This window comes from Lethenteron reissneri, chromosome 58 (assembly GCF_015708825.2).
Source record: "Lethenteron reissneri isolate LAM-NWPU_2019-01 chromosome 58, ASM1570882v1, whole genome shotgun sequence".
Classification (NCBI taxonomy): Eukaryota; Metazoa; Chordata; class Hyperoartia; order Petromyzontiformes; family Petromyzontidae; genus Lethenteron; species Lethenteron reissneri.
Window position 1 is genome coordinate 2,059,899 of NC_083836.1, and position 13,163 is coordinate 2,073,061.

The following is a 13,163-nucleotide window of genomic DNA, read 5'->3' on the forward strand; positions in this document are numbered from 1 at the left end:
CATGCACACTCACACTCATACACACTCTGACACTCACGCACACTCGCACACGCTCACACTCACTCACACTCACGCACACTCACTCACTCACACTCACGCACGCTCACACTCACACACCCACACACACTCTGACACACACACTCATGCACGTTCACACTCACACACGCTCACACTCACGCACGCTCACACTCACACACCCACCAACACTCTGACACTCACACACACTCATGCACGTTCACACTCACACACGCTCACACTCACGCACACTCACTCACACACTCACACACGCTCACACTCACGCACACTCACTCACGCTCACGCACGCACACTCACTCACCACACACTCACAGACTGGGTCTTCCGCGAGTCCGCAAGCGGGTCGGTGTCCGTGCGTACGTGGCACCGATGCAATGTCCCCACTGCGCTCACCCACCGACCCAGACACCCGGCCTCGTTGGCAGCGTTCGCTCGTACCTCGCTATGAACGGCGCGACGAGCAGAGGAGGTGGGGGGAGGAGGAGGTGGGGCGGCTCCCCCCTCCTTTAGCGAGCGGCGTCGGCGGAGAGTTCGCGACTCATCTGGATGTGCGAGTCTTGGGGGGGCCTCTCCGAGGAGAGTCGCGGGGGGGGGGGGGGCACGCGTTGGGAGAGACTCTCGCTGGGAGAGGGTGGAGAGCGGTGGGCGCCGTGGAGGTGGCTGCGTGCGAACCTGGCTGCCGAGTGACTTGGGTGGCGCTCAGGACCCGGGGAGGGGGAGGTGGCGTTCGCGGGGTCTACTAAAACCCGCTCGGCGAGTTCTTTGCAGCGATGTCTACACCACCGCCACCACCACCACCCCCCTACCCTCCGTTTACATTGAGAAAATAAATAATACCGGTAGGAACCTTCTGGTTACACCAGCCCACAGGGGATTATTGTGTCCGTCCGTCGTGCATCCAAACATGGGAGGGGTGGGGCTGGATGGAGAGGGGAGGGTGGGGAGGGGCTGGGTGGGGAGGCGCTGGGTGGGGAGGGTGGGGAGGGTGGGAGAGGCTGGGAGGGGAGGGGTTGGGTGGGGAGGGGCTGGTCACCCCGTGGTGCCCTTATAAAACTCAACGTTTAACCTACTCACGCCGGCTTGTGCCCGCCCTCACAGTCGGCCATATTTGCGGAATACACCACGCCGCCGTTGACCCTGGCCATTGACCGAGCAACCCAACGTTCCTACCAGATCACTCCAGTGTCGCCTCTAACAGAGACTGTGGGCCAGTTGTAGCAGCACCTATGAAGGCCGGCACGGGGTGAGTGGGTGGCCAGCACCATGCCCGGCCGCCTTTGTCTCCATAACAAAACAACAAGACGCATTTCCCCCACAGGAGTGGGGGAAATGCCTGGGACCACTCCTACTCCACAAAACTCCACGTGAGGTCCCCCACCCACCCCCCTTCTTGCCTTGAAGATGCAAATGACTTGCTGGTTTTTTTTCCTCTCAAAATATTTGTGGTCGCTCACGTGAGCACGTGGACTTTGCCCGCGTGGAAATCCTGCCGAGTGAGTCTCTGTCATTCTCCCTCACCCCCCTCCACCCCCCCCCTTGTTGCCAACTCGGCTGCGTGGAGGCAGTCCCCCCCCTCCCCCGTGGGAAATGAAGGGGCACGCCCGGCCGCCTTTGTCTCTCTCGTCGCGATGTTTACACACCGCACCTCGCACGGACGCGCCGTCTACAGACGAGGCTTCATCGGGCACTGCAGGAAAAAAAAAACTTTTATTTTACTTTACTAGGTAAGGGGCCGTCCATAAATGACGTCACGCACCTAGGGGGGGTCAGACATTTGTGACGATGTGTGACGGGGGGGGGGGGGGTGAAAAATGTGACGTCACATCAAAATGCGCAACTTTAAATAAATATAGACAACACGTTCTACTTAATTAAATCGACTTTTAAATAAATGTTTTCTCCTACAACATCAGAGTGTAGCGCCACATTAAATACGCACTACAATGACAATAGTTTAAAGCGATTTGAAGCATGTTTTATTTATTTTTGGGGTGGGGGGCAGAGCTTTGTGACGTCATATTTGAGGAGGGTGGTCTGACTTTTTGTGACGCCGTGTGACGAGGTGGGGGGGGGTCAAAAATCGTCCAAAATCGCGTGACGTCATTTATGGACGGCCCCTAAGGCTCACCGAGCAACGCAGCTATTTTTCAGAAGCGACCTGGCTTTCATGAACGATAGCCCAACGAAGCGGAAATGTGTAGCAGACAGAGTGCAAAACGCTTGTTGATTCTGAACGTGGAGGGGACAAGTCGGAGAAAAATCCACGCGACCACAGGGAGAGAGAAAATGAAAAACTCAAAATATACAGCAGGCGTCAGGGTCGGGATTGAACCCACGACCTCCTGTATACCAGGGGAGGGAGTTAACATCTCCTAGCCACCGTGATGATGATGAGAGAGAGAGACGCAAACTCCAAATATACAGCAGACGTCAGGGTCGGGATCGAACCCACGACCTCCTGTATACCAGGCGAGGTAGTTAACATCTCATAGCCACCGTGACGATGATGAGAGAGAAACGCAAACTCCAAATATACAGCAGGCGTCAGGGTCGGGATTGAACCCATGACCTCCTGTATACCAGGCGAGGTAGTTAACATCTCATAGCCACCGTGATGATGATGATGAGAGAGAGACGCAAACTCCAAATACACAGCAGCAGGCGTCAGGGTCGAGATTGAACCCACGACCTCCTGTATACCAGGCGAGGTAGTTAACATCTCATAGCCACCGTGATGATGATGAGAGAGAGAGACGCAAACTCCAAATGTACAGCAGCAGGCGTCAGGGTTGGGATTGAACCCACGACCTCCTGTATACCAGGCGAGGTAGTTAACATCTCCTAGCCACGCACACCATTTGGTTTATCCTTTCCCGTCTCCGAGGAATAGTAACATCCGACTTCGCGACAGATGCGCGCCCTGCACATCGCGTCTGTGTTATTGTTATGATGCGTGTCAGATCATGAGTGTTATCGGAGCGCGTGTGCCCAGTCTGTTGAAGGCAAAGCAGACGTGGCATACTCTTAGGTTTTTTTAGGTAAAGTCACGTAGAATTTCGATTTAAAGCTTTCGTGACTGCAGGGATTAATCTTCTTGGTTCTTTCGGTAAAGTCACGTAGAAGGGAAATAATAAAATAATAAAATAAAACAATAGAATAAATCTCACGACGTTTCGGCCACAACGCAAGCAACCGTCCTCAGGTGAAGAACAGGTCTGTCGGAAAGACGGTCTTTCTGAGGACGGCTGCTTGCGGTTGTGGCCGAAACGTCGTGAGAATTATTTTATTATATTTCATTTGTATTATTTTATTAAATCCCTTCTACGTGACTTTACCGAAAGAACCAAGAAGATTAAAAGTCACGTAGGTAAAAAAATAATAATAAAAAGAGATAATAATAGAAATAAAATAATTAATCACGACGTTTCGGAGGCAACACAAGTCTCCGTCATTAGGTGGGACCGTCACAGCCAGATTTACTGTATCAAGTGAGGATTTATCTGTGACGGTCCCACCTGATGACGACTTGTGTTGCCTCCGAAACGTCGTGATTTATTTTTTTATTTCTATTATTTATTTTTTACCTACGTGACTTTACCGAAAAAACCTAAGAGGATGAATCCTTGCAGTCACGAAAGCTTCAAATCTAGAATCAGACGTGGCATCTTTGTCTCAGGAGTGGTGAGCTCACGACCGACATCCGTGGCCGATATCTGAACCGGTTGCGTGCGCTCCCAAGCTCAAGAACCTTGCCTGGCTCGCGATGTCGCTCGCAAAATGTCGCTCCGCGTCACGACAACGTGGCAGCCACCAAATATGTCTTCAGAACGACGGTCACAAGCTGCGGGAGGACACTTGAGACGACGAGCAGGTGCTTGGTGCCGAGCTGCACGCTATTCCAAGTAAATATCTATCACGGCAGCTGTGGATCACGGTTCCAAAGGCCCAAAACATGAAGCTGTGAACACACATCGACCCGCGTTCCATTCAGGGCCACGCACGCCCTTGCCAAGTAAGAGTTTTGAAAGGGTGAGATTTAACATACGGAATGCTTAGTAAGGCGCGTGGTGTTCCATGTTGCGCGCCATGTGTGTTTCGTCGTTCCCCGTGCACAATAAAAAAGTTACCGCTGCACGGTTTCCACGCCGCAAGCCTGCGCCGCCTGAAAGATCCCACTCGTGAGGGTGGAGGGGGGGAGGAGGGGGGCGGGGGTTGAAACCCGCTGTGCTTCAACCACTCCCGCCCTCAGCCGGCCCTCACTGAAGGCCAAAGCGGTGAAGTACGGTCAAGCGACTGCCAAGAGCCGCCCGGCGCGTGGAGCGGCCACCCATCCAGTCACGGATAGGACGAACCGGATGGCCGCGCATGCACGGCTAACCGGCGGAGGAGGAGGAGGAGGGGGACCACGTTCCGGCGTTGGTTCGTGGCGAGCGAGCGAGCGAGCGAGCTCTCACCTGCTGCTGGCCCAAGAGGGCGCCCCGCGTGGCCATTGCTGATGACCTCCTGACCCCGGCAGACGGCGCGAGAGGACCGGGTCCTCTCTTCTTTTTCTTCTCTTCCTCCTCCTGCTGCTGCAGCTGCTCCGCCACTGAACGAGACACAAATCAGGATTATTGACATCGGCATCGTCAGGGCTCCACTGGATGCAGTGTGCCCCGTTCCTCAAATATTTTCCGGGTTGCTGACCCAGATGTGACTGGAACTACGCCACTTTCTTCTTTCTTTCATACGGCTGCCGCTGCTGCTGCCGCTGCTGCTGCCGCTGCTGCTGCCGCTGCTGCTGCCGCTGCTGTTGTAGGTGCCGAGCAACAGCTACAGTGTCACATCCAGGTGGCCATGGCAGGCGACAACCTGCCACTCGATGATATTTAATCTCAACCTCATGACGGGCACCAACTCGGGCTGGCACGACCCCACGGTTTATTTCCCCCGATTTGGATACGTACGTTGCAGCGGGCTCATTTGAATCCCCGCAGAAATGAAAGGCCACTGTGCCAAATATTAAAAAATATATATATTTAAAATTATAAATTATTGTGTTGACCCTGTATTGTGCCGAATTGATGTATTCACGCATTTTGAACTCATGTTTTGCGATTTACTTTCCTATCATGTTTTTGCACTGTTTGTCGATGTAACGTTCTGACCCACCCTTACTGGATATCTGTGGAAAAGAGCTTCATAGCTCATCGGATTTTCCGCAGGATAAATAAAGATTCTGATTCTGTTTTGGGGGAGGGGAGGGGTGAGGTGTGAAGTGAGTGGCTGGAATTTCCAGCTAACCCTTTTTTCACTATATGCAAATACAATGCAAACACGTGTATATCGCAATACAAATAATATTGCGAACAATACAATTACGTTAATCTCTGAAACACACAAACAGGTGTGCAAGCGTGCACCAAAAGAAAACACACAGTTAAAAAACAAACCTGATAATGCGAACAAGACAGACGCAAATAAACTCCAGTCTAAACCGAAATCATCTCGAGACGGGAGGGGGGTGCGGTGGGATTCAGGAAGTCATCCGGACTCTGATCAAGGACCTCTCGGCCCGAGTTAAAGGATCTCTCAGTTCAAGGGATCTCTCAGCGAGCTGCCCAGGCACATTCGTCTTCATCACGGAGGCGGCAACGAGAGAGAGAGAGCGTGACGCCAGCGAGCGAGTGAGCGAGCGAGCGAGCGAGCAGTCGAGCAGGCGATCTCCAATTCACCTGCGACAGATCTGAAGATAGCTGCCGAGAAGTAAAATACTCGGTTGCAGGTGGCGTAGCTGCACTGAGCCAGGCTGCTACGTTTATAACCGGGTTGCCAGGCTTTATTTAACCAGGTAAGGCCAACTAAGCTACTGTAGTTCTCTTTTATAAGCGACCTGGCTATCACGAATGATAGCTCAACGAAATGACTCGTCACGTGGAAACGTCAAGTGTCAGCCAAATTCTCTCAACGCGTGATTGTTGATGGTAAATGTGGAGCGAAAAACAGGAGGATCCGGAGAAAAAAATAATCCACGCGTCCACTGGGAGAGAGAGACACGCGAACTCCGAATATACAGCAGGCGTCAGGGTCGGGATGGAACCCACCTCTTCCTCTAGATCAGACTAGAGGGAGATAACATCTCACCACCGCAGCGCCCAAAGGAACATTCACCCAAGTCTCTCTTTTCAAGAGGCTCCTGCCAAGTGATTTTTTGGTGTCAGTAAGAGGCAATGTTGCTGCCTCTGTGTAAACCCAATTGAGATCATGCTTGCAGGCAATTTTTTTTTAGCATTGAGATGATCACGGCCAATGCAGTACATTTGTTTTAGCCGCTGTGGTTGTGGGTGGCACGGGGGGGGGGGGGTGAACAGGAGGTAATCCATGCAGACCAGGGGGGAGAACAAAACACACTCCACACAGGGCACCTCAAACAGGAGTCGAACCCAGGTCCTTTCTTGCTGCGAGGCACGTGTCACCACTGCGCCGCCGTGCTCACCCCATATGTATTTATCCTATCATAAATTACCGTTTTACAATGAATCGACCCATTAATGCTAGACGTTTCGTTTGGCACCCCGCTCCGACCAATTACTCCGTGTGAATTGTCCCTTCGTTGAATCGGCGGCTTCTTTTCTTTCTTTCCGTCGCGAAAACTATTTCGTCTGCTCGATGAAACATCGATGGCACGTGCAGGCTTGAGGGTGGGGGTGCGGGGGTTGTGGAGGGAGGAAATACTGTCGTGACCTGGGATGACACGTGGTGGACCCACCACAGGGAGCCGCACCGAGCTCCTCCTTCCAGACGGAGAGGCGAGTTGCGCATCTCGTTATTAATGCCCTAAGCCTTGGCGTTACGGCACCACCATTTGTCAGGATATTTATCAGTAACCCAAAGGCGACTGTTTAATGTTATTGCTCGCTTTAAGGACCGGGCATAGATCTACCAACCACCACCGCCCCACTACCCACACCAATCACCACGGCGACCTACTGTGTAATAAACCACAATAAACATTGCGCAGAGCCCGGCTGCTCACTGGGCTGCGTGCGTGCGTGCAAGCCCGAGGTCCTACTGCAGTGCGGTGGATCTCTTTCGCACCGTAACACGGAGACAAAACCGCGCTCATCCGATGTGCGTGGCGAAGTCGACGCCACAACCTTGTTCGAGAAGTGCGCGATTAGACGACGTGATATTAAGTATTCTGAGGTGTTTTCGGTAAAGTCACCGTGTAGGTAAAACATCAAAATTAATAAAAATTAAATAAAATAAAAATCACGACGTTTCGGAGGCAACACAAGTCTCCGTCATCAGGTGGGACCGTCACAGCCAGATTAGCTGCATCAAGTGAGGCAATGATTCAAGATGTAATCCCTTAAAAGCGAGTTGGGGGGGGGGAGGAGAGGGGGGAGGAGCTCATCAGAATGTGGTAGCCAATGAATGGAACGTATCGGGAGGGAGGGGGGCGGGGCCAAAAGGGTGGGCGACGGCGTGGAAGCGATTGTGCGCAAGAGACAAACTGCTGCACACGCCAACGCATTGGACAGAGAGGGGGGAGGGGGAGGCCTGATACAATGATGCAAAAGAACGGAAATGCCATTAAGTGGCCGTACACGTGAGGTTGTTAAAACCATTCTCTATCCACTGCTGGACAACCCATTTTTTCTTGCCCAAAAGACGACGCCCCCCTCCCCCCCCTGTTCCCGACGTCGCTACATTGCCAGCACTCATTACAGCCACCTCCAACCTACTGGCACTGACCGGCGCGGTGAAGTATGGTCAATGTGACGGCCACCCTCCCACCATCAGGCAACCGCACGCCGTGGGTCAGGCCCTCATCCGTGGGTCAGGCCCTCATCCCACAGTGGACTGTTGCCGCAAGGGATCTATAAAGTATACGAGTTACTTGTACGTAAACGCACTTACTTATACTGCAATTACACAACTTCTGTCACGCAGTTACTTATAAGTACTGCACACACACACACACACCCTGAGACTGTCAATGCATGACTGTTGTAAAACGATGCATTGCCCATTAGCGGTGGCAGCCAAAGACGGCTCGATACGATCGACGTGAAGAGTGTAAAACGTTGCCCACACACTGGTGTTCGCGCGCGTTCACGGCGTGCTGGCGCGCATTACCGTAATTTTCGGATTTAAAAGTCGCTCCCGATAGTGAGACGCACTCCCAAACTCCCACGCCCAACGAGTACCCCGTGCCCTCTTTTAGCCCCCCCCCCTCCCGATACGTTCCACATTCTGATAAGCCCCTCCCCCCTTAACTTGTATTTAAGGGCTTGCATCTTGAATCCCTCCCTCACTTGATGCAGCAAATCTGGCTGTGACGGTCCCACCTGATGACGGAGACTTGTGTTGCCTCCGAAACGTCGTGATTTTATTGTTTTATTTTTATTAATTTTAATTTCATTTTTTACCTACGTGACTTTACCGAAAGAACTAAGAGTATATATACTCCCAAACTCGTGCCCGGGGTGTCAACGACTAAAAAAAACTAAACTATTTTTTCTTTGACCAGGTAAGGCCCCACTGCGCTACGTAGCTCTTTCCTACAAGTGGACCTGGCTATCACAAATGATAGCTGAACGAAGTGGCTTATCATCATCATCATCACGTAGAAATGTATAAGCAGCCAAATACACTAAATGCGTGATGTTGATGCTGAATGTGGAGGGAAAAACCGGAGGGCCCAGAGAAAAATCCACGCAATCACGGGGAGGAGAGACACGCAAACTCCAAATATACAGCAGCAGGCGTCAGGGTCGGGATCGAACCCACGACCTCCTGTACACCAGATGAGGTAGTTAACATTTCCTAGCCACCGTGATGATGATGATAAGAGAGAGAGATGCAAACTCCAAATATACAGCAGGCGTCAGGGTCGGGATCGAACCCACGACCTCCTGTACACCAGGTGAGGTAGTCAACATCTCTCTACCGTTCTGGCCTGGTCTCTCACGCGCACCAACAACAAACAGCAAGTGCCATACACTATTGACTGAGTCGTCACTACGGCACGGAGCTTGTGCCAGGCTAGGTGCACCTTGGAGGCCTTCACCTGAAGTGTGGAAGGCTCGCTGCTGGCACGAGATCACGGGACAGGTCCTCCCAGGTGTTATAGGGTTGATCGACTGAGACGACAGGCAGATTGCAACACCGTGCCACAACCCGCGGAGAAAACACAACCAACGTACAACACAAATACACAAAGACAAAGATCCCTCCTGTATAGCCTACACAGGCTGTTGGGGCAAGAGCTGTTAGCGAGCACCTTTAAAGACCGGCACGGCACACGAGGGGATGGGTGGCCAACACCACACCGGCCGCCTTTGTCTCCCCAGTGGCGATGTTTTCACACCACACCAGGGGGCTCATTTTAGGCTGAGCTAACCTAGGGAGGGCCCAGAACGGGTTCAGATATTCGCGAACGGTGTCGGCTGCAAGCAGGAATTGAACTCGGGTCGCTGGTCGTTTGGAGTGCAGAGGTCTGAGTTAACCGCTGCGCCACCGCTCCCCGCACGCCAAACACACGAGACAAAGATCCCCCGTATAGCTATGTTAGACTGATGGGGGCAAGTGCTCTTAGCGAGCAGCAACAAGACACACCAGGCAAATGTTGGATTACAATACAGCGGGGTGCGTCGTATAATCGGGAGAATGCGGCAGAAGCCAACGCTGTTCGGAACATTTGGCTCCGAATGAGATCCATTCGGTAGCTCAGAGCTACGGCAAACTGGGCACACAAACGCAATAACAATACATCAGTGGAATAAAACTCTCGCGGAAATGGAATGGTGGCGAGATGGATGTTCAAGGGATACACAGATCCTCCATGTAGCCTCCAACAGACTGTCGGGGCAAGTGCTGTTAGCGAACAGCAGCACCCTATGAAGGCCGGCGCGGCACACGAGGGGGCGGGTGGCCAGCACCACGCCCGGCCGCCTTTGTCTCCCTCGTGGCGATGTTTAGCTTACACACCGCAACCAGGTACTCATTTGAGGCCGAGTCGACCTAGAGGGACAGCTCCATGTGTACATCCCGTTTGTCAATCACACTGTTGGATGATGAGAGGGCCTCAATCATGCCGCGTGGGTTCGCGGGGGGTGGGAAGCGGGAGGGGGTGGGAGGCGGGGGGGGGGCTCGGGGTAGTAGGCGGGGGGGGCGGGGGGGGGAGGCGGGGGGGGAGGCGGGGGTGGCGGGGGGGAGGTGGCGGGGGTTGCGGGGGCGGGGGTTGGGTTGGTGGGGGGGGCGTGGGGGGGTCATTCGACCGCACTCAGCCAAGCTGCTCAGCACGGCTCAGCAGGGCGGGCAGGGGTCAGGAGGCAGCACAGAGGCACAGGAGGAGCACACGGCAGCACGGCAGCACACGGACACGCGGCGCGTCCTCGTTTAACGCGCGAGATGCGCTCCCGACGAGCGGCGCGCGCTCGGCGAACGCCGCGCCATCGCGTTGATCGCCACGCGCGTGAAGCGACGAGGCCTCGCTACGGCGGTGGATTTCGATCCGCCGCTCCTCCTGCGGCTGCCAACACGCGGGAGGGGGGGGGGGGGGACACAGCCACCGGCGCGCCGCCCATGCCAACCCACGGCGTGGTGCGGCAGTGGCGGTGATGGCCAGGGCTCGACGCCTGCTTAGCTTTCCGAGACCGCACCACGACCAGGAGCGCGTGCCGGGGCGAACCTGGCGCATCCCTCGGAAGGGCCACGATTGTTCGCCACCGACGCGGCGACACGTTCCCAATGGCGCATCCGTCTTCCCACCGCTCAAAGCCGTCGGCCGCTTGAAAAAAAAAAACCCCGAATTCTTATTTGGGCCCCGTTTCGGATGCCGTGACGAGCAGCCTACAAAACAGCTGGGCCGGATGGATTATGGCTAAACAAAGCTCTCTCGCGCCCCTGGGAATGTGGGAATGAACGACGCGTCGAGACGGACGTCGAGCTCGCCGCAGATAAACGGTGGCCACCGCTTCTCGTTTCTAAGAATGGGCGAGGGGAGAGGGAGCGCGCGTGCCTCAGTCGCGGGAGAAGGGGTGACCACGTGTTCCATTCACCACAGCACGTGCCAAGCGTGCAGCGACATCGAGCCGCAGAGCCGAGCGGAGTCTTGCCGTCGCGAGACGCTGGCATCGTGGCGGTCTTGCGAACAGTCGGCATCGCCACCGGACTTACAACGCAGGCGGTGGCCGCTTCGATTCCATCTCCCCTGCCCTCCCCACTGTGTAAATTTGGGTGCCAGACGGTGAATCGATAGGCAGGCTGGGTCACACGTGTGGGTCCTCTCCCACCTCTTCCAATACGTCTCGTGCCAGCAGTTGCAGGGCTGCACCTTCACCTTTCTGCCACGCTGACCGTCCTGGTGACCCAGCAGGATCGACTCGCTACTATGGTGAACCCAATTGCAAAAGTGGGGGGAGGTGATTTAATACTCTTCGGTTCTTTCGGTAAAGTCACGTAGGTGAAAATAAAATAAAATAAAAATGAAAACAACTAAATTAAATCACGACGTTTCGGGCGCAACACAAGCGTCCGTCATCAGGTGGGGACAACCACAGCGAGAAACAGTTGTTGAAGTATGTCAAATAGATGGCTTTGATTTAAGCAAATTGCACCATTGACTGATGCCAGATTTGGAATCAGCACCCCAAAATTACCTTAAAACAGTGGGAATACCTTATGCCAGAAAAAGTGTGTTGACCAGTGTTATCAGAACCGGTCCTAGGACTCCCCTAGGTCGACTCAGCCTCAAATGACTATCTGGTATAAACATCGCCACTGGGGAGACAAAGGCGGCCGGGCGTGGTGTTGGCCACCCACCTCTTTGGTTGCCATGCCGGCCTTCATAGGTGCTTGCCCCAACATTCTGGACAGGCTATACGGGGGATCTTTGTCTTTGTTTCATGCGTGTATATATACACACACACGACACGATTTTCATTCAGAATATTCAATTTCCCCGTGCCCGTGCCGTTTCCATCTCTGCTGCACAGATAGCCCAGGGGGTGCTCCGTGTACAAATGCAACGCCAGCTGATGTCAAACTGGATTTCATCCAAGAGTGCGACACGGAGGGGGGTAGGGGGTGGGGAGATAGGGGGCTTGATGGAGGGGGGGGGGGTCTCAAGACTCCTTGCTGTACACACACACTGCAGACGCTGTCCACATAATAAAGACAAAAATATCCCCCCGTGTAGCCTTAACAGACTGTAGGGGCAAGTGCTGTCAGCGAGCACCTATGAAGGCCGGCACGGCACACAAGGTGGGAGGTTGGCCAGCACCACGCCCTGCCGCCTTTATCTCCCCAGTGGCGATGTTTACACACCGCACCAGGTACTCAACTTGAGCCAAGTCTACGCACACACACACACACACGCGCGCGCACTCGCAATGGACAATGCCTTGATTTCGAGTCCGCGTGCTTCCGTGACCATGACTCAGCCACTCCTGCACAGACGCGCCCTGAGACATTATGTTGAAGCCGATTCATATCTGTTTGATTTGAACCCACACCGATGACACGATGCACTTCCGCGAAGGCCGTGTCGGCTGATGGGATGTGTAAATACGTATGTGTATGTCAAATGTGAAGCAAAAGCAAACCTGACACTGTTTATGAGCCAATGAATGTCGAAACCGGCCCAGAGTTGCGCTCGCATTGAATCGATGCTGCTGATGAGATGCACTCCCAGTAGAAGCGCCGTGCGGCTGATGGGATGTGTCGTAACAGATATGCCGAGGAGGAAGAGGAGGCTAATTGTCTGGGGAGATGGGGGGGCAGCAGCATCAATGTGAGTCTGTGGGTGTCTGTGTGAGTGTGTGGGTCTCTTTGTGAGTGTGTGGGTCTATGTGTGGGTCTGTTGATCTCAGTGCGAGTCTGTGGGTCTCTGTATGAATCTAGCAGCATCAGAGTAGGATGGACTTCCCACGGAACGGAGGTTGTGATCGGAAGGACGTTTTGTTTGGCACCGACACATTTTTTCCACTGCAGAACCGAGCCGTGCCAGGGGGCCAGCGCTGGCTTGGGAGGTGCCAGGTGCCCCCCCCCCCCCCCACCGCGTAACCCGAGCCTTGCCCGTGTCGTCACCACAAATGACACTGGTCTACACATTTCTTAGACGTCGCCTGCTTCAGAGA

The 13,163-nt window shown here is 54.0% G+C and overlaps 1 protein-coding gene across 3 annotated transcripts in view; it reads right to left on the reverse strand.

Annotated features, from left to right (window-relative positions):
* Nucleotides 1-13,163, reverse strand: part of LOC133357641 (phospholipase D1-like) — a 107,701-nt gene that overhangs the window by 58,542 nt on the left and 35,996 nt on the right. For 2 of the 3 annotated variants that reach the window (XM_061575706.1, XM_061575707.1), the window contains one exon: nucleotides 4,491-4,624. In XM_061575706.1, the coding sequence (XP_061431690.1) occupies nucleotides 4,491-4,624 (134 nt within the window). Of the gene's footprint in view, nucleotides 1-474; nucleotides 623-4,490; nucleotides 4,625-13,163 lie in introns of those variants that run through there. The other variant, XM_061575708.1, reaches the window with a different exon arrangement.